The 25,553-nt window shown below is 44.1% G+C and overlaps 1 protein-coding gene across 1 annotated transcript in view; it reads left to right on the forward strand.

The window, feature by feature from the left end:
• KCNU1 (potassium calcium-activated channel subfamily U member 1) overlaps positions 1 to 25,553 on the forward strand; it is a 244,552-nt gene that overhangs the window by 180,459 nt on the left and 38,540 nt on the right. The window contains exons 20-21 of the mRNA XM_075601398.1: positions 1,102 to 1,165; positions 18,695 to 18,794. Coding sequence (XP_075457513.1) covers positions 1,102 to 1,165; positions 18,695 to 18,794 — 164 coding nt within the window. The remainder of the gene's footprint in view (positions 1 to 1,101; positions 1,166 to 18,694; positions 18,795 to 25,553) is intronic.

A 25,553-nucleotide genomic window follows, 5' to 3' on the forward strand; every position in this document is an offset into this window, starting at 1 on the left:
CTCAGTGTCACACAGCGGGTTTATATATTGGCATCTGTTTAATATCTTGATAAATACGACCGAACCAAAACGTTGATCTCTTGTTCTGAAAACAATGACACCGAGTTTGAAACAAGGGAGCCTGCTTCAAATACTGGTATTGGCTCCTTGTGACCTTAGGCAAGTCACTTAATTTCCTTGTGCCTCAGGCACCAAACATACATTGTAAACTCTGCAGGGCTGGATAATATGTTCTTCTGTCCTAGACATTTGTGGAACACACAGGTTGAATGCAGTGGTGACTCAATACTGCTTCCAACATAGTAACCACATTGGATTAATTTATACACACGACACAAGGTCATCCTTTAAGGTTGGAGCGTTCCCCAGCAACAAAGGAATGGGTTCTTCACAGTAAGAGCAGTTAAAATGTGCAATCATTACTCATGGAGACTGTGATGGCAGATACAATAGATATCTTCAAAAAAACTTTGGACATCTTTTTAGTAACTAAATGTATACAGGGATATATCAGATAAGTAAACATGGGAAGGATGCTGATCTAGGGAGAAATCTGATTGCCATTACTAGAGTCAGGAAGGCCATTATTTTTCCACTTACAGCATGAGACATCATTGGATCAGTATCCATCGTCCAAATTTAACACAGGTAGAACACAATGAACAAAAGTATTTTTTCAACCTCACTTACTATGTGATATGTAACTATTGTTATGTTTATTGTGTTCTCTCAGAATCAAACACAAAGGTGGGATTTCCACAAAAATAATAAGGGAAAAAAATGTCATATTGTATTTATTTTATTTCTACTTGTTTTCATATTTTTTATTATAATTACTTACATTATCGTTTGTTATTGTTTTTTTCTTTTCTTTTTAAATTCCCTTTCATTTGTATATATATTTTTGTAATTATTTTTATATCCTGCATGGAATTAATATTGTAATTTTTATTTTGCACATTTTGACTGCATTTATTTATGTTATTTCCCATCTACTTTATTTAATCCTCCTTCCCTTCCCTCCCGCCTCTACCCCTCACCCCCCCCCCTTAGTTTTTTTATTTTGTCATCATGCTCACTTTCTGATCCTTTTTGTGCCAGACTGTTCTTTGCTGCTGGCTGAAAAAACCAGATCTCTCGGTGTCCTCCCTGATAGTGATTACAGGTAAGAGAATCAGAAAAAAGGTTTTTTTTATTAAATATGCTACAAAGCCATCTTCCTCCTGCTTGGAAAGAACTCAGCTCCATTCTAATCAATAGCGTTTACAGGGTCAGTCCCACAAGTTTATGAGCTTCCTTAGAAAGATTCAATCTGGAAAGTACAATTTGTACTTATTTCCTTCCTGTGTAAAAACAAGTCTGTTTCTGTATTCTTCAGGTCCATGTAAATCAAATGTTATCTTTCCCGTTATTTCTGTACACTAATCATGCTGCCATCCTTAGCTAAACAAAACATCTAAGCCCAAATCCACAGGGGTCAGTTAATAATAGGTCGCTATCAAAATTAGTAATGGTGGCTATTTTCCCTGAGGTTAACTCTGATCCACAAAGCTAATCATATGCAAAAGCAACGGCATGTTCAGTTAGCACTGCCACACGTTGGCGAAACATAACATAACTCACGCTAAGCCTATCTTACCCAAAGGTGGCGTTACTCCCGTCTAGACCATGAAATATGCGTTTAGGGGGAACACCAATCTATTATTATTATTGTTTATTTATCAAGCACCAGCATATTCCGTAGCATGGTACAATGGGGGAAGACCCCGCTGGCGCTGAGCGCGCTCATGCTTGGAGAGCACTCCAAGCATGAGCGCCGGGTGTCCTGCATTTACACGCGCGTGCGGGGGGCGGGGAGGGGGGGTTATTGCGGGTAGTTGAGCGTGCTGGAAAGACAAGTTTTTTTGTGTACCCGAGCGCCGTTGACCGTGTGTGCCCGCGTACGAGCGCGCGTGCACAGCGTGAGCAGGGACTTAAATATATCTATATATGTAAGTAACTGCCGCAAACGTCGCCCGCTCAGCGCTAGCGGGGATGCAGCCTAAGGACAAACAAGTGTAAACAGATACAGACGGTAATGAGAATCCTGCTCCTGAGAGCTTACAATCTAGAGCAGGAGAGAGCACAAACTTTTCAGTCTGCGCCCCTCTGTCTGCTCACGTCCCCTCCTTACCATGTCTCTGGCGTTAAATGATGCCACGTTGCCATGGCGACGCGTTGCCGAAGACAAGGTAAGGGAAGTTGCAGAGACCATGCGCGATCCCCTGGCGTTTAATTTAAATGCCTTGGGGAAGAGCGCGGGGCCTCCGTAACCACCGCGCCCCCCCCTGTCAAATCCTGCAACCATTTGGGGTGTGTGCTCCCCAGTTTGTGCACCCCTGATCTAGAAGCATATCATTAGTACTAATGCCCGTTATAATTAATGCAATGCCAGAAACAGCCTGACGGTTAGTGAGCTTTAATGATGCATGTTGGCACTTAACAAGGCGTTAGTTTAGCACCTTGTCAAGTCAGTAATGCACCTCTGTGAATCTTGGCCCACAACAGAGATTAGGTAAAGATTGTAAAAGTTGAAAAAATTATTAACTTGTCTGATCTGGTACTAATCAGCTACTTTATATTAAACATGTCATTTGTTCACTTTGGTCCTCCAAGGCAGGGGCGCGCAAACTTTAGTTGCTGCGCCCTCCCCCCCGCCCCCCACCTGCTCTACTATGTCGGTGCGCTCCCTTCCTTACCTCGTGCGGGGTCGTGTGACGTCACGTCATGTGACCTGCGGCGTCATTTGACGTCACATTACCGTGGAAACCGGGACATGACCCCGCGGCATCATTTGACGCCGCGTTGCCATGGTCACGCATCCTGAAGCCAGCTGAACCTCGGTAAGTAGAGGTTGCAGAGGCCTCGCACGGTCTCCCAGTATATCATTTAAATGCATTGGGGAAGAACGCGGGACCACTGCAACCGCCCGCGCCCCCCCAAAAAAAATTGGGGGGCGCGCCCCACAGTTTTCACACCGCTACTCCAAGGGACGGACCCTTTAAGTGGGACCAACAGTATAAAAGGATTGTGCAACACAGTACCACTACTTTTTCAAATGTCATTGACTCTCGGTTAGTGGCAGGTGCAACCTGTGCCGAAGGATTTATATTAAAAAGGGGCCTCGCTTGTAAATCAGTCCCTCCTGCACCGCTATGAATATAAGCCCAGCAGTAAATATTAGAAGAGCTGTTTGAACACACTGTAAACACAGCGCCTTAATGCTGACTTAATTTGACTTGAAATGTCACTGGATTTATAACACTTTATTTTACTGGCATCATTTTGCGAAGGTGATGGGTGTGGGGGCTGGAAGAGGGGGGAGCGGGGAAGAGAACAGATTCTGCAGAAATATCATTATTAAAAAGGCACGCTGAAAAGTCAACTAGGCCAGAGGGAGGCATTTAATGAAAGCGAGGTGCTGTGTTCTGCAATGGTACCGTAGGGAGGCTGAATTTCTTATTTATTTGGCCTGCACGCTTAGCAATCGTTAGCAATGCATCTGTTAAAGTTCCAGTTCATAAATAGCACCTTTCTTCTGGAAAACACAATACAAAGAACAAAAAGCAGCTGCAACTCCAAAAATGGCGGCGTTCACTCGCCAACCGTTCTAGGAGTGAGCATGCAATGCTAAGCAATTAGAGAGGCAGTCATTGTGTTTTAATGTCTGTATGATCATTCTGTACGTAGTGTATAGAGTTACACAATAAAAATACAAAAATACAAATATTCATGAATTATACAAATATTATAATCATCTTAAGATATATACAATATACAGTATAAACACTTTTCCATTTGATATATATATATATATCTATATATATATATATATATATAGATATATATATATATATACATATATGTATATATATATATATATATATATAGATATATATATATAAAATGAATACACAATACCGTTCTGTGGCAAACGAAATGCTTTTATTGAACCCTTGAGACATGTGAATAGCATGGTGTGGGTTTACTGGCTTTGCATATTATCCCAGGCTGTGTTTAAAAGCGGTGTTTAAAACAGCACGCATTGGCTTAAAGGTTCCATAGAATAATGGATTTAAGGCAAAACGTGGCACTGTGTGCTCATTTGCATGTCATTTCCTAGAATCCCTTGCTGCAGTGGCAGCACTGTATGCTAAGTGATAATGGCGAAAAGCAGGATTGCTGACCTGTCTGAGACATGTGAATGTGCTCACAAATCATATTTTTATATGCTATATGGGTTTTTAGTCACCTTTTCACCCACCATAACCTAAATAATGTACACACACCCCTACACCTTTTATTTATTTATTTTTTCCAGCGGGAACGCAGTTCCTGTAACTTTCTTCATAGACCACGTGATCAATTTTATAGCATTATTGTGATAATGTAAAATAAAATTATTCGTATATGTTTTATAAAACAAATAATATGTAATAATAATTATTTACAAAATAATAACACAGATTCAAAACGATTTTGATGTGTGTATAAATGTGTATGTTATTGTGCATGCCCCAGAATCACTTCCCCCCACGGTCCCATCCTCACGTCAGAGTTCCGTCACCAGTTTTTTCTAGAAAAAAGCATTATATATATATAATACTGACACACACATATATATATATATATATATATATATATATATATATATATATATATATATATATATATATATAGGCAATACGATACCGGATGTAGACGAATATCAAAGGCAGCACTCCAGATGGTTGTCAAAAATAATGTATTAGTTCAACAAGACATCATTCCAACGTTTCAGTCCGCGAGCGGGACCTTTATCAAGGTGATGTGATATATATATATATATATATATATATATATATATATATATATATATATATATATATATATATATCGGACGTTTTTGGACTGTGAATTTTTTCCTAAAGTTTGGTGGGTTTTTTCTTTTTACCATTTGCTAACTTAAACGCTCACCCAATCTATTAAAAGAAAGAAAATCAAACCACACAGAAAATACAAACTAATCAGAGGAAGAGGCTTTCTTAGGTTTTGGCTCGCATTTGTGTTCAAAAGTTTATTGCAAAGTTCGCTAATATTGGATTTGAAACCCACCAACCTGCCTCTTTTTTTTTTTTTAAAGTATACAATAAGTCACTTTAGCGTAAGGGAATGATGCTCTTTTAAATTCATCCACAGTACACATACTTTTTTTTAGAGCATTTCAGAGGGGCCACGCTCTATGCCTCCTTGTTTAACAGAAGCATAGCCTTCTAAATCAGGGGTGGCCAACTCCAGTCCCCAAAGGACACCAACAGGTCAGGTTTTCAGGATATCCTTGCTTCAGCACAGGGACAGTCAAAGACTGAGCCACTGATTGAGCCACCTGTGCTGAAGCAGGGATATCCTGAAAACCTGACCTGTTAGTGGCCCTTGAGGACTGGAGTTGGCCACCTCTGTTCGAAATCTAAGCACAGCACCACTGCTTTTGTTTAGGGTTTTCTTAAAAATAGCATTTCACAAGTCGACACTCGGCATCACTATACACCGCAGCACATTCAGTCGGACATGCCACCTTCACTTTAATTATCCTTACAAGAGTCTGCAAATCATATATATATATAAAAAAAAAAGGATTACCATTTTCACGGACGTGTATTTGAAAAGAAGAAAAGCAGAATAGGTCAGCGTGTTATATTTTCTCCCCCCCCTCCCCGCTTTCTCCCCGAGGCAGTAAATGCCCGAGCTGGAGAGTCGCAGAGGGGAGGGGGGAGAGGCGAGATTTACATTTTCGCTTTAGCAACGTATAGCCGGGATTAAGGGAGAGGCGGAAAATGCGCTGTAATATTTCTCCCCTGACTTGTTTTATTAGCTTGCTTTAAACATGTTACATTATTGCTTATGGAATTGCATTTACTTGAATTGGCAGCCTGATAAATACTTCCACCGGCCACGATTGTGATTGCTCTGGGCATTAATATTATTAAATTCTGTCATTGGGAACCGTCTGAGGGATGACTTACTGTAAAGATTACACAGTGAAATAAATCATGTTTCGCTCTTTGTTACCGTTTATGGCCTCTTGGAATGGAGTCAATCTCCGTTTTAAGTTGCATTTCTTTTCTTTTTTTCCTTGCGCTCAGCCTCTCGCAGGCCTTTACATTATGTATCGCTGTCAGATTGGAACAGATGAGGTGTCAAACATGAGCTTTTTGAATAATTTCCACCCTCGGGTTGTTTTTATGAAGGACAAGTACAAAACCGCAGAAGGAAAAGCCAAGGAGGGGGGTTAGTTACCCAGCTGATAGTGCTGGAGATGGGTCAGAGGTGGCCTGGGAACAGTTTATAGTCACAAGATTATGCTGTTGTGCTTGGTAATGGTTTCCAGACCAGTAATCTTAACTAGTTAGACGTGTAGTAGTGTAATCATTGGTAGAATTCAAGTACAATACATGTAAAGTGTAGGTCAAAATAAGTATTTTTTTCTTAAATTATATTTATTTGATGTATTTGGAAGTATAAAGAGTGCAAAGAGTTTGCTATCTGATTTTGGCAGTGGAAGATTAAAGGCTATTTTAACTATGGGCATAAGGTTTGGCTCTGCCTGGTAAATGTGGCCCAAAGGGACTTCCCCAGGGTCACAGAGAGTTTTCACCGGGATTCAAACCAGGTGTTCCCATATACATTGGCAGTCAATGGGTCCCAGCAGGTGTCTGGGGGTCCCTGCAGGTGTCCGGGGACCTCCGGTGGTCCCTGTGGGTGTCTGGGGCCTCCGTGTGGTCTCTGGGTGGTCCTTCCAGGTGTCTGGGAGTCTCCGGGTGGTCCCTGCGGGTGTCCAGGTGGCTCCAGGTGGCCCCCTCGGGTATCTGGGGGCCTCTGGGTGGTCCACACAGGTGTTTAGGTGGTCCCTGCGGGTATCTGGGGGCCTCAGGGTGGACTCTGTGGGTCTCCGCGTGGTCCCTGCGGGTGTCTAGGGGTCTACAGGTGATCCCCGTGGGTTTTCGGGGCATGCGGGTGGTCCCTGTGGGTGTACCGGAGGTGGGTGAAGCGTGTTGTTGCCCCTGGGGAGGTGTTAAGGCCTTGCGGGAGGGTGGCAGTAGAAGTTAACCCCTTCATTACCTTAGCAGTTGCAACCGCTAAGGTAATTAAGGCATTAACCCCTCGCACTACCCTCCCGCCAGGCCTAAACACCCACCCGAGGCAACTACCACCCCCACACCCTGTAACCAACAATAGGAATGGGTAAAAGTGCTATTAACCAAAGATATATACACGAGAAAATAATCCCTCTGATAAGCAATGAGCCGCTACTGAATTAAACAATAATGAAATACTTTATTTGAGAAAAACAAATCTAATTTAAAACCTATTAAGCGCTTCAGGAACCCGGGTATCTCTTGTATTTTGATAGATAATATTGCCCTCTAGAGCCAGATAAATACCCTTGTAGGGGTTGAAGTTATAAGTATGCCCCTATATTTATGTGGCAGAATAAGCTGATATATAAGTGCACTGAGTAAAATGCAGCCTCACAGCAAACCTCCCCCATATTCTGGTAGACACGTGCGGTAAATAGGACTATAAATGTGTAGTATTAGTAGCTCTATGGTCGTGCAATAATATTAATTGTAATCCAGTAATGCAGGACCGTAGTTATTATATTTGACTAAGGATAGACACCAAAAATGTATAGTTGTGAACAACACACAATCAAACCAGTAGACACCAAAGTTCATAAAGAGTGCAGTGTGTTGTCTACAAATATGTGAAAAGCAAATGAAAAAATCTTACTATATATTTGTGAAAGTGTCCTATGTGTCCGTGTCTGTATGTGTCTCCCTGTGTCCCTCCCCGTGTCCCTAGCGGCAATCTCATTGGACCTTGGGCCAGGCCAATGAGATTGCTCCCTTGGCCCGCCCGCCCCCGCACACCTCTCATTGGCTTGAGGCGGAGTGAAGGAGACACACACACACACACACACTAGGGGGGGGGGTGTTACATACATTAGCGGGGCTCACAGTGTTAGCAGCACATCTCCCGCTCTCTTACCTGCCGGTCCCGGAGGCTCCGCCTCTTCCTCCGCCTCTCCCTGTTTCCTGCGCTTTCACGCCCCCCTCCCCCCCCGGCGCTGCTACAGTCAGCGGGGGAGCGGAGTGAGCGCCCGGGACACAGCGGGGGAGCGCCCACAACACGCTGCCTCCCGCCTCAGATCCATGTGGGAGCTGCCGGACGGGTGAGGGAGCTGCCGGACGGGTGAGGGAGCTGCCGGACGGGTGAGGGAGCTGCCGGATGGGTGAGGGATCGGCCGGACGGGTGAGTGAGCAGCCTTCACCTCCCTTCACCCCCCTTCACCTCCCCTCACTCACTTACCCTCCCCCCCCCCCCCGGCTCCGCTACAGTCAGCGTGGGAGCTGCCGAACGGGTGAGTGAGCGGCCGGACGGGTGAGTGGGCGGCTGGACGGGTGAGTGAGCGGCCTTCACCTCCCCTCACCCCCCTTCACCTCCCCTCAACCCCCTTCACCTCCCCTCACCCCCCTTCACCTCCCCTCACCCCCCTTCACCTCCCCTCACCCCCCTTCACCTCCCCTCACCCCTCTTCACCTCCCCTCACTCCACTTCCCCTCCCTTCCACATCCCCTCCACCTCCCCTCCACCCCCCCACCCTCCCCCTCCACCTCCCCTCCACCCCCCCTTCACCTCCCCTCCACCCCCCCCTTCACCTCCCCTCCACCCCCCCTTCACCTCCCCTCCACCCCCTTCACCTCCCCTCCACCCCCCCTTCACCTCCCCACCGCCCCCCCTTCACCTCCCCTCACCATCCTCCTCACCTCCCCTCTGACCTCCCCTCCGCCCCCCCTTCACCTCCCCTCCGCCCCCCCTTCACCTCCCCTCCGCCCCCCCTTCACCTCCCCTCACCAAATGTCTGGCTTCGCTCTCTTTACATGACGTCACATCCTTTACCGAAAAAAAGAGGTTCTGTCACATGTTACACCATCTAATAGGATTATATAAGGCCTGTACCATCTCATTTGCCCTCAAGAAGACGACGGGACCACATCCGCCGCCTGGAATGGATTACAAAGCAAGAAGAGAAGAATGAAGAAAGAACAGAAGAAAAGAAGAAACAACTTACCTGAAGCTGAGGATCATTGTGTCGTGGATGGAGAGCGTCCTGATACACCAGGAATCGGAGGGTGAAGACATCTAAAGATAAGAAAAACATTTAATGTATGTAATTTTTATTTTTCAGGTATTTAAAAAAAAATTGCTTGCCCATTGACTGCCAATGGATTTATCTTTATCCCCTTAGGGCTAAAGATAAATACGTACAGTGACAAGCAATGCATTTTTTGGCAAATGCTTGTTTGTATTTCTTTTATATGTATTTGTGCTGATTGCTTTGAATAATTATTGTGTTTCTTTGTTGACTGTTTTTGTAATTCTTGTTTATTTTTTGTGTTTTGATTTTTAATTATGGGTTTTTTTGGTATTTGCTTTTATTTATTTATGGTATTTTGTTGGTGTTTGCTTATTTTATTGTTGTTTATTTTTGGTGTGTTTCTTTTGGTGATTGTTTTGATTTAATTTTGTATTTTTCATGGTTGTTTATTTTTTAGCTTTCCCATTGACGGTCATAGTGGTAAATCATGCCCATATTATATGGGCATGATGTACTACTGTGCCAATCAATTGGTTTCTTGGCATTTGTAATGTGTATTTTTTTATGAAATGTTTTTTATTTTGTGCCTTTTTATTTTTAGCTTGCCCATTTATTGCTATAGTGGGAAAGTATGCCCATATTATATGGGCATGTTTAACACTGTACCAATCAATGGGTAGGGGGGGTGGAGGCTGGGGATAATTGCCCTGGGGTGGGTGGTTAGGCCGCCCATGTGGGTAGCGGGGGAGGAGGCGTTAACCCATTAATTACTATAGTAGTTACAAACCGCTAAGGTAATGAAGGGGTTAGTGGCCATTAGATTGTATTTTTTTATTATACTGTTGCTTGTGTATTGATAGGTACTGTATTAGGTATTTTTTTTTTAAACATATTTTAATTATTTCTCACACATAAATCTGGAGGGGTAGGATACAAAAATAAAAAGTTTGGGGGGGAACAACCATTTTATATCAGATTTCTTACAAACACCAACTGTCACATTGCATATCAAACAGCATCTGTAAACACCATATTTTTCGACCAGCAATCCCATATCCTCTCTCCCTTTGGGAACGTATCCCTATCCAGCATCCCATGGCTCCCAGACCCTCTCATACTTTCGAGCAGAGTATTAGAAATGAGGTAAGTTTCTCCATTAATTGAACATCATTAATCCTTCTAATGACCTCCTCCTGTCTCTGTACGTTCCTCCTACATACCAATTAGATTGTAATCTTTTTGGAGCAGGGACTCCTCTTCCTAAATGTTACGTTTATGTCTGAAGCACTTATACCCATGACCTGTTATTTATACAGCTGAACCCCGTTATATTGTGGTCCTTGGGGTCCACAACCACTGCGTTATAACCGGGGTCGTGTTAAAATTTCACCGGCATCTAGCTCTCCCTCCTCATTGCAGATGTCAGCTCTCTCTTCTTGGCTCGGGGTTCGTCCCTCCTCATTGCAGTCCTCAAGGCTGTGTCCACGTGCTCTTCTCTCTGGTGCGTGGTGATTGAGAAAACCTTGGCACTCATGGGGGTCACCTCCATAACGATTGGGGGTGGGTAACCAGGGTTCTTGAGGAGAGGACATGGTGGCAGACTCAGGAATTGCAGGAGCAAGGAGAGAGCGAGGTTCCTGGAGAGTTTGAGTGAAAATTCTAAAGTTCTCCTGCAGGGAGCGTACGTTTTGGTCACTAGCCACAATTTTTTCCTCAATACTAGAAAGGTAGCTCGCGTGTGTGCACAGGACTCTTCCTACCTCAGCGGGGTCGAAGTTTGTGTGGCTGAGCATACTGTAACGCGAAGCTCACCACAAACGAAGCACGACCATGGTGCTGAGGCAGGAAATTGAGTAACGCTGATCCACAGCCACGCGGGCGCACCTAAATTGTAGAGTAGTCGTTCAGGCCAGGTCAGAATTACGGATGGTAGAATAGTTAAGGTACTTGCCAAGTTCCGGAGCGGAGAGTTGCGGATCGTCAGTGTGCGTAGCCAGGTTCAGGATTGGAGAGTATCGGATAGTCGGGGTACGTAGCCAGGTTCAGGATAGGAACCAGGAGAATTGTCAGACAAGCCAGATCAGGAGTAGAGAGATGCAGAGTCCAAAGTACTAGCAGGGTCAGGCAACAAGAGGTTAATCAGCAAGCAAGGCAAGGTGCAGGAACACGGATGTAGCAAGGCACGGCGTCACAATGACTATGCTCAGCAATGACTGACTGAGAGTATATATAGGAGGAGCCTCCAATAGCCAGCCAGGGCGGAACCAGGAAGTAGCAGTGTATTGGCTGCTGGTGCACACAGGTGTGCCCGAGGATGCAGCCTAATCAGGGTTGATTGTGGAACTGCTCGCGTGCCGTCTCGCGCGCGTCACGGAGGCCAGGGGGCAGAGCTTGAGTTGTACGTCACTCCCACGCCGATTCCTGGGACCAGAGGGGACGGGGCCCTTTGCGCTGCGTCCCGCGCGCGTCACTGAGGATGAGGGGGTGTCAGCAGGGAGGCTGGATGAGCGTCCACGTCGTATGACAGTGCGAGGTGCGGGGCCAAGGTCCGCAGAAGCATGACCATACAGCGCATGATCCGCGCGCGCGTCACAGGACCATAAGAGTGCGCATCTTGAGTGTCTGCTGCAGAAGGGTCAGAGAGGTGGGTAGACAGTCTTTGGCCGCCAGGATGGCGAATCCTCACAATAGCTCAATTTGGGGTAGACCATACTTTCTCATAAGGTCCTCAAAAGACATTAGTTTGTCCTTTTCTAATAAATCTCATGCCTCTAGGATTCCTCTATCTCTCCAAATTTCAAAACCCTGACCCCGAAAACCCGGGGTGAACCCCGGATTACCGAACAGGGGTGTGAGCCTAGAAGGGGTCGACAAAACCTTATATTTCTGTTTTGCCATCTGCCAAATTTTCTAAGTAAATCCAATTACTGTCGGTTCCGACTGTCTCCCGGTCCCCGTCCCAGAACTAGACCTCAACAAAGAGGACAGTCCAATCGTTTTTTTAGCGAGCTGTCCAGGTCCACCCAGGCATACACTCCTCTCAGGGAATGCCAGTAAATCATTTGCTTCATATGGGAGGCTATATAATATTTTAGAATATTTGGAACAGCCATACCACCTCATTCCTTGGCGTCCAACATAATTGACCTAGCAATCCTCGGTTGTTTGTGTTTTCAGATAAACTGCATAATTCGATTCTGGATTTCTTTTATATTAGAATGGGGGACAGCTACCGGTAATGTCTGAAAATAGTACAAGAGTCTAGGGAGAATATTCATCTTAACTGCGGTTATATGCCCTATCCAGGATATGCAATGGGAGTTCCAGACTTGTAGATCTTTTTTTGGAGAATAGATCAGGGTAATTATATTTATATAGTAAATTATGGTCTCTGGTAAGATAAATTCCTAAATATTTCAGATGGGTCTTTTTCCATTTATAAAGTCATCTAAGGTCAAAGTATTGACCTTACTGCTGCTGTGGAAATCATCTGGTGTAGAAGACCAGGGCCCAGATACATGAAGGTTCATTAACTTAGGGCTCATAACATCACGCTATCAAAATCGGTAACCACCTGTTCCCTGAGGTTAATGGTTAACGCCAATCCACAAAGCTAAATATATGCAAAAACAACGGCTCTTATTTATTGCATTAGCACAGGCTTAAAATTAGCCATGTTAAGTTAGCACTGCCTCGTGTTAGCTTCAATTAACATGGAGAAAAGCCAGTCTTACCCAAAGATGGCGTTACTCCCATCCAGACCGGGAATATGTGTTAAAAAAGTTCAAAAAAGAGTAGTCAGGAGAGCGAAAGAACTCTGTAAATGACGCTATCTTAGTTAACTTATACCTGTAGCTGTGGCATTGCACTCAACAAGATCCTGTTGAATTTCAGGACCTGGGTGTGAGAAATGCCAAGTTTAGCTATGACATAACTAATGTCTCGTTAGATCTATGTGGTTACGGACCTCTGTAGCTAGATGCTGTTAGGCTAAGGTCTCGCTGCACACGCCTGCATGCCCACCTTGCATCCTGACGGCACGTGCACGGCGCTTCACCGCGATCTGCGGTCTGTAGACAGCTTTTTTAGGTGCGAGGGGCATGGCCAAAATGGGTCAGTGGGCATGGCCATGATGGGGGGTGGGGGGCGCGGCCATATCGCACATTTTCTGATCCGCTAACCATCAACTGTGTGTGTACACACTTGACAGTGCCTACATTTACCAAGATCAGCGGGATCTTAGCCTGAAGCACAAAGGCAAGTTAATGGAGGAGGCTTATTAAGAGGTTATCAGTGTCGCAGTCAGGATAAAGGTGCATTAGTGGCACTAAGTGGGCACCCGTGCTGGGAATAAGAGCCAGTAACCAAATTATATCAGCATTAAACATTGATTTTTCCAAATATAGCATGATATTTATACACACACACAGAAGATAAGAGCAGGTCAGTGAATGAGAGCTGTTTTAAAATCAGAATGTGAAATGACTATTTTCTTCTGAATGACTTCAGTGTTTCGTGTCTTCCCCTGAGAACCTTGAGGAAGGATCCACCCTCCTGCCGGCGACCTCCCCTCTTCATTGGCTCCCTGCCGCACCATGTGATGCGTCACCGCACGGGAACACAATTCAGTTGTATCCCCTACTGGCTGACGCGTCACAGTATGCAGTGAGCCAGGAAGCGAGGAGTCACCAGGGACAGCTAGGGAGGAGGAAAGGGTGAGAGGCGTGCATGAGGCCACGCGTGCCGCCGGCTGTAGCGGGGACCTGGCCTTTTGCATTTCATTAACATTAACATCCAATATAGTTAACGCTATGCCCTCTCTGGGCAAACCACAGTTCTTAACACAGCGTTATTGAGCTTTGAAGATTCCCATTAGCACTTAATGATGCGTTAACTTAAGTTAGCGCTTCGTTCAGTCAATACCAGAGCTCTGTGGATCTGGGACCAGATTTGTACCAATGTGGATGAAGCAGAAGTCAGAGGCATTATTAAGGAGTATTTAAACAGCAGTCTCCCCTCCGGAAAAAATTGTCTGAGTTTAACGCCTACAGTACAATGTTAGTATCCTGCTCTGTAAAAAAATGCTTTAAGTGTTAAAAATCACGATTTTTTAAATCTCTCTGAGGTGAGATATTTTAGTTTTTTTGCCTCAGTATGTGATGCAACAAAACTACAAATATGGCCGCAGTCACCAATAGAAAATTGCGACACCATCGTCTGATGACATTGCAGCTTTCTATTGGCCATCAGAGCGAGTCTGAATGCAGCCATATTATGTCCACTGGGCAAGTATTCCCGGTGGACAAAACTAGTTGTAGCTTGTTAACCGGGGGTCCCTGGGGGTTGGGCCCCTGCAGATCAGCTCCAAAGAACTCCCGGGTTAAGGTAGATTTGATAACAAACCTAAACTAAAGAGCCATCTTAATGAGATCAAAATATCAACTGATAATTGGAAAAATGTAACTCGTTACAACCATCTCTCTCCACTTCTGTTCCATTCATATTTGGGAACACGATCCCCCTAGAAAGAGGGCCTCTTCATGACGTACATAAGGGCAGCCTAGGCGTTAAAATTGTATGTAGATTACAATTTACATTTTAAAGTGTTTATAGATACTTAAGGATCAAATAGCAAAAGTAGAATATTACAGTATAAATTAAGATATATTAATTTATATTAATATACATATTAGTTGTATTCAATATTCAGATCACTTTATGATAGGACCATGTCCTTATTTTAAGCTGCTCAGTTTGTGGACCTTCCATGTGGTTTATATTTCCCACCCCTGACAAACACAAAACCAGTCCTGGCACATATGATGTCAAACATTATACACATCTCAGCGGGGGCCAAACATGTGGCCAGATCTGTTATTCCAAAGAAATCGGATTTAATCTTCGTTTGTCAGAGTAAGGTGAGGGTGATTGTTCTTGAACTATGTTTTCTCTTATTGCTAAATAATGCTGGAATGTTCAGTGATTCATCTGTGCCCAACCTATCTTCAAGCTCCTTAGACACCGTATTAAAATGTTTAGGCTCTACGAGTAGCAAAAGAGACAGAAACCCTTTTAAAAAAATCAATTTGTTTTAGTTTAAGAAATGAAGTGTCAGTTTAGTTTGTACACTATATAAACACAATTAGGATATCATATGCATGTCACCACTCAGAATCCTTATCATACAGTGGTTAACCCTATGACGTCTGCCCCAGGCTGGCAAATATTTTAGTCCCAAGAATTTGAAAAAGAGTTGAACTCTTCTCCAGATATCTTCCCAGCATATTAAATACGGAGCAGAAAGAGGTATTTTCATTGTGTGTCTCTTGGGCCGCTATTCCATATGCTGTGAATCTTCCCTGTGCTGGAGAAGAGTTCAGCTCTATATGGGACTCAAATATTCTCTAACAAGCATAATATAGCTTCCCAGCATATTGAATTGCAGCATTACAGTTCATTTATCTTGGTACTGTACTAAGATAAAAATGTTTCCCTGTGTGAATCAGCTTGGGGAGATGTTACATGATACACATTATAATGCAATGTATCAAATGTTGTATATCATTGACTCACCCATTTTTCTGCATTAAAAACTCTGCCAAGTCTGAAGTGGTTTAAACTTTCCTGGCTAATGATCTGAGTCTAACATAAGTAACAAATGTGTTACAATTGACGCAGCTACAGGCGACACAAAAGTGCGTTAGCGCAAAACATCATTTGATGCATTTGGTAGAAGGCATATATACCAGGCACTACCAATGGCGTTGGGGCTAATTATTGGCCAACCAGCAAAGTTGCATCCATTTTTAATAAAGGTGCAACGTATCAATGGGTACTATTAAATTGTTAGGACCACGTTAGTCTAATGTGTAGAGAAGGGCAATTTTTTTTGTGGATTTGGATCTGGCTAGGTTTGGCCATTTGCTTTGTTTGGTCTGCGGATTTCCACAGATCAGTCTCAAACAGGAAAATATGCAATTTTGGATTATTTATTTTATTTTAGAGAGCGATCTGAAATCGGTGGCTGGATTGTTAAAAATCCGGACACACATTAATCCGTGGAAGGTGATATATCTCTCTCCGCGGATTCTTAAAAATCCGTCCGGATTGTATCCAATGGCGAATTTGGATTAATCTGCATGGAGTCCAGTCTGCAGATGATTTGGGGTTTGGGGGGGAGGGTTAGATTTGGTCTAAAAAATTTGGGAAATCAAGATACCCCCCTTCCCTCCCCTCGCCCATCACAAATAATAGAACAGAATGGAAAATGAGGAGGTGGATTGCTGGTTCAATGTAAATTATCAAAGATCATAGTGGGATTCTGGACTTCAGCTGAGAACTATCTTCTTTCTGGCAGCTTAGCATTTTAAGCACTCTGCCATATCCCCTCCTTACTGCCTGCATCCCAGAACACAGTTTGTTTCCAGCAATAATTTATTAATCTCTGAAGGAGTGTCAAGCTTTGCAAAAAGTATGGTTCATGTGCAAACCAGATGGAGGGAACGGAGCATTCGTCAAAGTCCAAGAGCCTTGGTTACATTCATTTCCACTTTGGCAATGTCATCAGGTGGATGCCTTTGCAATGAAGTGTGTCTGCTGCAACCTTTTTTGTTGACGCAACTCGTGGTACAGGTGTTTCCTCCAAAGCATTGTCTGTTTCCCATAACATTAGGACACGGTTATGCGGGGGCTGACAGCAAGAGAACTTGCATCATGTTTTTATTATGGAAGAAAAACGTATGCTGATTGATTTGCTATGCTTTATATACATCAAGAAGAGTGAATTTATTATCTCCTACTCAGTGAATGTACCATTCCTATGAGTCTGCCATTTATCAAGTCAGTAATTCAGGGTTTCATGTGCAATACATATGCCACCAGTTCAATAAGATCCAGATGGCCAGACTGGAGGAGGAGGAGAGGGCAGTGTTCATTACATTGTGTGACTGTTTGGTATTGATGGTTATTGGGGAAGATAATGAATAATGACTGATATATTTTGTAAAGAACGCATACCTAGGAATGAGCTCTTTTGACTACAGTCGTAATGAGCATACTCATCACATCTCTATGTCACCATGAGATTCAATCCAGTCCTACTCCTGTAGGTCTACATACTGTAGAAACACAAAGCTATTGAAGCACAAGGCTGTTGTAACCCACAATGCACTTGGTAAGACTTAGTAGACAAGACCTGGACCACAGGTTCATGATGATATGGAATCCATTTGAAAGTACTGTATAATGAAGGTTTACATTCCCTTCACGCCACAAAGGCTATAATAAGCCCTAATGAGGTTCAGGGAATGCAATGTGATTCTTGCATGTTTCCAAGGGGGAGATCATGTAAACGCTATCGGAACCGAAGTGGAGGATACTCCACTTCCGTTTGCATCACTGGTGGCCTGGCTGCAACCATGTGATCTCTATCCGAAGCGATCGCATGGTTGCGTTCCCAGAAGTCCCATGGTACTCTGGTGCCTTGGGACATCCAGCAGCGAAAAGGGTAAAGAAGGATTTGCTTCCAATGGTGCATTTTAGACCTCTTGCCTTTGTAATTCAAACATATTATGACACTAACATCATCCCAAGAATAAATTACATAGAGTTGGGTCTATTGGGGCTATATATCAAAGTCTCACAGCTGCAAAACTGGGCATAAATACATGAGAAGCATTGCACCGGATGTATCAGATAAAAGGGTCCCATAGGATACAATGGGATTTTTTGCTTTGATAAATCTGTTCCAGTTTGTTTGCTGTAGTTTTACAGACAGTATATAGTGATACGCGGCTCCTTATGTATTACAAATATTTTGGAGCTGACGTTATCTCGGATTCAATTTATCTAGGTACTATGCTGCATTAAAATATGACATACATATTAATAATAAGATGTATCAAATTCTGTGTCTTCGTCACTGTTTTGCATTTTTTTATTGTTGGGAAACTCAACTCAGTCCAAAATAGTATAAAAATCCTCAATTGAGGCCTGTTTCAATTATAAACTTGATATCCAAGTTTATTCCATGTCACACGGCTGCAGGCAGAACATTTGAAGAAAACCTTTAGTGCGTCACAGTACACTCTCTTTGCTTTGACATATAGATTTATTTTTCTTCCTGTGTATGAGATTGTAAAGTCTTTGCGGCAGAAAGTTATTAAGCATATATAATACTATATTCCACAATTAATAATCGTGTATGAAAACAACACTGTGGTTGGTGTAGCTTAGGGGTAAGAACACGGCCTTTGAAGCCAATGAACCCCAACCTTCAAATTCCATTGTCAGCTCTCCTTGTGACCTCGGACATGTCACGTCATCTCCCAGTGCCTCAGATTGTATGCTCTTTAGGGAAGGGCCTCATTGTGCTTGCAACATATATACAGGACTGTGTACATTGTCAGCACTATATAAGAATAAAGAATATTACATTATAAGCATTATACAACAAAACAAGTATGAATACTATATTACTTGTAATGCAATGCCTTCTTTATCCAAATTCTTTCTTAGAGATGTCATATTGAAGAAGGAAGGCAACAGCCATACAGTGCTGGACTCTACAGGAATGTTCCACTGGTGCAAAGCAGTATCACTGGAGCAAGCTATTCTGGTGAGTCAGTCTTCAATCAACACTGTATAAGTCATAGCAGGGCTGCTTGTAGATTTGAAGGTACCAGGGCCAACCAAACCATTGAGGGCTCCTACACCAGCCCTCCCTATCTTTCTCTAGAGAACAGCTTTGCTTCCAGAGGGAACAGCAATGTGCAGTGTAATGTGCCACTGCTCCATCTGACAGCAAATGGTTAATTACGGGTATTACATAATCCTTAGCAAGTGAAACTCCATTTCTGCTTTTAATGGAGCAAATACACTATGAATTGCATTATAATGAACTGGGTCCCAAATAGACATGATTTTGCTCTCAGGCCCTATTATATTCATATGATGTAAGGAGCATTTGGGTCGAGAGCTACTAAAGCCATGGAAATTCTTACACCACATTCACTTCAATAGTGTGTTGTCACTTTTAGTATAGTTGCACCTTAGTGAGAAAGCATTACAGGTTGGAACAATTTACATTTCCCTGTTACATTCTTCATCTCAAAAATATACATGTTTTTAGCAGGCTTTAGTGTGGAAGTTGCAGAGAAAACGACTGTAGTTCATTATCTGCTAGTGTCAACCCAAGTGTCAAATTAATGAATGCTAATTTGTTTACATACAACTACCTTTTAGTTAAATCTGGTGCTGTCTTAACTCAAAGAAAACTATTCTTTTTTTGCTTCTGTATCAATGTTTTCCAGTGTTTCTGGCACTGACTGTATTCCTGAATGCAAACATTATTTTGCTCATGCCTAGGGCAGAGATCACCTTTAAAGAACCTTTAAGAAAAAAAATCTTTGGGTAGAAGATTGATTCTATATCTAAAACACATGAAACAAAAAGCGTGGAAGAATATATTGCTGGTGATTAAAGATCGGTCTGTAATGTGGAAATCTGGTTCCAGACTAACATTAGTTATTTGTAAACCAACCATTTACACCCTTATTCCTAATTAGTGCTAAGCCATAAAACACCTTACTGCTCATTGACTTGAATGGACCGTAAGTTTTCTTTTAACACTGTAAAGTGTCTTGTAGCCTAGCACTGCTTAGTAAACATGCAGGCTTATTCACAAAGCTGCAAAATCGCTTATCACTCATATCACATGGAGAGATCCATTGAAAACAATAGGGATTTCCTTGCGAGATCATCTAAAACTGCGTTCTCACAGTTTAGAGAATAAGCCCCAAAGACTTTAATCTATCTGTGCCTTAAAGAGGCAATTCCTTAAGAGGTCTGATCTCAGTAATGGATACACTTTTACCCAAAATTGGTATCTACAGTTTAAGTATGTTTAAAAGGTAGCCTTGGGATGGGCTTGATTTCCTCTAGCTGTTCCCTTTTGTTTGATGTCACTGTGTGTTCAGCAAGTGTCCCCCCTCCTCACCTCTGTTCTCTGATAAGGACATGGTGGGATAAGGGCAAAGAAAACACTTGATTGACAAACACTTTTCTACTAAGAGGCCCCTAATTAACTGGGCCAACTATGTGAGATTGCACCTTTAACTACCACAAATTAGTTTGCTAACTCTTCGTACCAATGGCCTAAATGTTGGTTAGACATAGACTAGACCCATAGGCCACCAACAGCTTTCCCAGGGCCCAGGACTAGAGTTCTCACTTGCCGCCCCCCCATCACCTCCCATTGTCAGAGGTCTTGCGAGCCCCCCACCCGCCTCTCTTTCTCTTACACTCCCCTTCCTCATACACCTACTGGCTCTCTCCCCCTCTAATTCCCCTCATGGATAGGTAGACTGGCATGTCAGGGTGGGGGATTGGCATGAAGGCCCCGCATCTTAGGAGAGCTGGGGCCCCTGCTGCATACAGAGGCCCCAGCAGACAGATGTGGACGTTACACCCGACCTGAGGGCCAGCCAGGCCCTTTAGATCCATGATCCATCACGCCTTTCCCTTCAGATGAATTTTGGTGCACAAAAAGATCGTCCTCCTCCCAAAGACAGTATCAGGGCCACAGTGAACAGACTGAACCCAAAATACACAAACCACTAATGGACTTATTCTATATTCAAAGCATCTGATTGGCAGTTTCCTGTAAAAATTCCCCAATGAAGTCAATAGGGAATTTCAGACAAAAACAGCCCAATCGGGCGGATATAGAAAAAGCTCCTAAGAGGCTTATTCAATATACTGTGAAGCGGACAATCGCGGGAAAGACTCCCTTGACTTGGAAAGAGGCTTTCAGCCGATGGCACCATAGCATATTGAAATACCCTTTTAAATGATTCCCACCTTGGATTTCTAAAGCACACAACACAGAAATCCTCGCACACTGCCTATGCTGTCTGAATAATACTTATGATGAAATATCTTCTGCTGAAATATAAACATTATGCTAAGCAAGTAGAACAAACAGCCTCAAAACCCAGTTAATTATCAATGAGGCTTAATTCTCATTACTCATATTAATTGTGGAATTATACCTTTTCTCCAGGAGAATGAGGCTAATAATCAATCTATTTGTCTCCTTTAAGATAAGCTTCATTTTACTGAGCAGTCTGTCTAATTCAGGAGACGAATGGTTAGACTTGGGGCCAATGAGATTAAAGGCTTGATAGAGTTTCATTAGTCAACGGTAATGAAGCGGGTTCAATCGAAGAAGATCTTTTAATATGTGTTATTTGTATTCATGGTTAAATGATGTTGTAAATAAGATACCTTTACTGCCTTGCTGATGAGCTAAAATACGAGTGAAGTTTAACTGCTTCAATGGCTCTTTTCCAGCAGGATCTGCATATGTCTATTGTGAGGGCTGTGAGCCTTATAAAAGTGTTCAGATAACCTGGGCAATAAGGCCCAATAAAATTTTGGAATGCAACAAAATAAATACAACATACTTGTTGCTATGCATTAAATTATTTGGTTATTGTCTATCACCCCAATTGTACAGCGTTGTGGAACATAGTGGCGCATTATAAATACATTATTATAATTATTTAAGTGGCATGCAGTGAGTGAGATCCTATCATGATCAGTTTATCAGTTGCATACCTTGCACATGCCTTATTTTATTGACTGTTATGCCTTCTTCTCCTTTAGGCTAGAGTTGGCACATTTAAGTTTTTATAATAGGGGACACCGAAATCCAGTAGGAAATTTTAATTTAAACCCATATATTTCCTAAATGTTTTAGTGACAAAAATACACACCATTTCTTTCCCCTCATGCCCCATGGATGTCCCATTTTCCTCCCTCCTCTTCCCCCAATTACAGACACCGACACATATAACACTGTATATGGGATATATATATATATAATATATAATATATATTATATATATATATATATATATATATATATATATAAAAAATATATATATAATATATTATATATATATATATATATATATATATATATATATATATATATATATATATATATATATATATATATATATATATATATATATATATATATATATATATATATATATATATATATATATACATACATACATACACAGGTCTCAACAAATGTTCCTCCCCCTTTTCCCCCAATAACAGACACAGACACATATAAGACACCACCCTGTATATGGGGTATAAAGGCCACAGCTTTAATTAAACGCCAACATATATATATACATATATATATATATATAATTATATAGATATATATACAGTGTTCGACAATTATATACATTTACACGCCCGGGGCGTGTGGATTTAACCCCCGGGCGAGTAAATATTGGCCCAAGCCGCACACTTGTGTTTTTAAAATTTCCCTGGTCGCGCTGCTGTTTTTCCCGCGCTCGCGCTGGAGAAAAAAAAAAAAAAGCCGGAGGCGGGTTCATGTTGTTGGGGGAGATTACCCTGCCTCCGGCTCTCTGAGCAGTGCCTTCGCTCCTCCCCCACCTCTCAGCAATACTTTCCCTCCTCAGCGCTTCCACTCCTCCCCCTTCCGGCAGCCAGCCCCATGCAGGGCCATCTGTCACCCCGCCCCCCCTCGCATCGGGCCATCTGCCCCCCCTCGCATCGGGCCATCCGCCCCCCCTCGCATCGGGCCATCCACCACCCCCCCACCCCAATCTCTCCCGGCCTCTGTGACCCCCCCCTCACCCCAATCTCTCCCGGCCTCCGTAACCCCCCCTCACCCCAATATCTCCCGGCCTCCGTGACCCCCCCTCCTCACCCCACACGGCGTCGGTGTGCTGCCTCTGTGGACAGTCTGCGGATCTGTCACACAAGCACTCAGCTGTTAATGAAAACCCCGAGCCCTGCTCTTCTCCTGCTCTAATGGCCAGCTCAGCCGTTAGCAGGGGAAATCCCCTAACCGGTGCGACTCCCTGCTCTAAGCAGGGGAAATCCCCTAACCGGTGCGACTCCCTGCTCTAAGCAGGGGAAATCCCCTAACCGGTGCGACTCCCTGCTCTAAGCAGGGGAAATCCCCTAACCGGTGCGACTCCCTGCTCTAAGCAGGGGAAATCCCCTAACCGGTGCGACTCCCTGCTCTAAGCAGGGGAAATCCCCTACCGGCCCTTCTCCATTCTATCAGCGTCGGCGTCCGCCTCTGGAGGGGGCGCGGCCCCTTGCAGAGGCCCTCCTGCCGTGCGGAGGCCCCCGCTGCCATGTGCGACCCCCTGCCTTGCGGGTGAGTGTTTGTGTGTGAGTGATAGACTGTGTGTGTGTGTGTGTTTGTCTGAGTGTGAGTGAGTGTCTGTGTGTCTGTGCGTGTGTCACCTTCTCTCCCTCTCCCTGTGTCTCCCTCTCCCTGTCACCCTCTCCCTGTGTTACCCTCTCCCTGTGTCACCCTCTCCCTCTCCCTGTGTTACCCTCTCCCTGTGTCTCCCTCTCCCTGTGTTACCCTCTCCCTGTGTTACCCTCTACCTGTGTCACCCTCTCCCTCTCCCTGTGTCACCCTCCCTCTCCCTGTGTCACCCTCCCTCTCCCTGTGTCACCCTCCCTCTCCCTGTGTCACCCTCCCTCTCCCTGTGTCACCCTCCCTCTCCCTGTGTCACCCTCACTCTCCCTGTGTCACCCTCACTCTCCCTCTGTCACCCTCACTCTCCCTCTGTCACCCTCACTCTCCTTCTGTCACCCTCTCCCTCTGTCACCCACTCCCTCTGTCACCCTCTCCCTCTGTCACCCTCTCCCTCTGTCACCCTCTCCCTCTGTCACCCTCTCCCTCTGTCACCCTCTCCCTGTGTCACCCTCCCTCTCCCTGTGTCACCCTCCCTCTCCCTGTGTCACCCTCCCTCTCACTGTGTCACCCTCCCTCTCCCTGTGTCACCCTCTCCCTGTGTCACCCTCTTCCCTGTGTCACCCTCTCCTCTCCCTGTGTCACCCTCTCCTCTTCCTGTGTCACCCTCTCCTCTCCCTGTGTCACCCTCTCCTCTCCGTGTCACCCTCTCCTTCTCCCTGTGTCACCCTCCCTCTCCCTGTGTCGCCCTCCCTCTCCCTGTGTCACCCTCTCCCTCTCTCGCCCTCTCCCTGTGTCACCCTCTCCCTCTCCCTGTGTCACCCTGTCCCGCTCCCTGTGTCACCCTCCCTTTCCCTCTCCGTGTCACCCTCTCCCTGTGTCACCCACCCTCTCCGTCTCCCTGTGTCACCCTCTCCCTGTGTCACCCTCTCTCTGTCGCCCTCTCCCTCTCTCTGTCGCCCGCTCCCTCTCTCTGTCGCCCTCTCCCTCTCTCTGTCACCCTCTCCCTCTCTCTGTCACCCTCTCCCTCTCTCTGTCACCCTTTCCCTCTCTGTCGCACTCTCTTCTTCGCTCTCTCTGTCGCACTCTCTTCTTCGCTCTCTCTGTCGCACTCTCTTCTTTGCGCTCTCTGTCGCACTCTCTCTGTCGCACTCTCTCTGTCTCTCATTCTCTCAGTGTGTGTGTCTCTCATTCTCTCTCTTTCTCTGTGTGTCTCTCTTTCTCTCTCTTTCTCTGTGTGTCTCTCTTTCTCTCTCTTTCTCTGTGTGTCTCTCTTTCTCTCTGTGTGTGTGTGTGTGTGGGTGTGCCGCTCTGTGTGTGTGTGTGTGTCTGTCTGTCTGTCTCTCTGTCTGTCTCTCTCTGTGAAGCGCCGACGTCCAGACACTGGTTAAGGGGTTCAGGAAACTAGTCATTCACATCTGGCTTTTATTTCTAGATCCGACATTGATACACACACACACACACACACACACACACACACACACACACACACACACACACACACACACACACACACACACACACCTAATTGGAGTATAATGTAATACAATAAATACATTTATGTCAAAAACGAATGTTGTTCTGACTTGGAATTTATTAAATGTATTTTATTTATATATTTTATTTTATAGCGGGGTTGGGGACGGGACTAGGGGCGGGACTAGGTGGCGAGTAGATTTTTTGGTTGGGCGAGTAGATTTTTGGGTGATTTGTCGAACACTGTATATATATATATATATATATATATATATATATATATATAAAATACCCGTAAACGAACCGTGCCAGGCTGTCTGAGGCTGTGTCTTGAGCCTACATATACACGTGACTCGTGACCTACACTGCTGGCCGGATAACCGGCTTAGCCATCATTGTAATATATACCAACTGGGCATATCGCCATCTTCCCTAAACAATCCAGGGCATTAGCTCACCATTAGCTCACCATTGCACAACCACCCTTGAAACTCATCCCCTAGCAATTCCTGCTTGATTGCATGCCCGGAAAGGGAAAAACACAAAAAATACTTTTAATACATACAGTACATTGAACAAGAGAAACAGAAAAATGGAGCACTACGTCCAATACTGGCAAAGCCAGAAAAAAGT

Source organism: Ascaphus truei, chromosome 5 (assembly GCF_040206685.1).
Source record: "Ascaphus truei isolate aAscTru1 chromosome 5, aAscTru1.hap1, whole genome shotgun sequence".
Taxonomy (NCBI): Eukaryota; Metazoa; Chordata; class Amphibia; order Anura; family Ascaphidae; genus Ascaphus; species Ascaphus truei.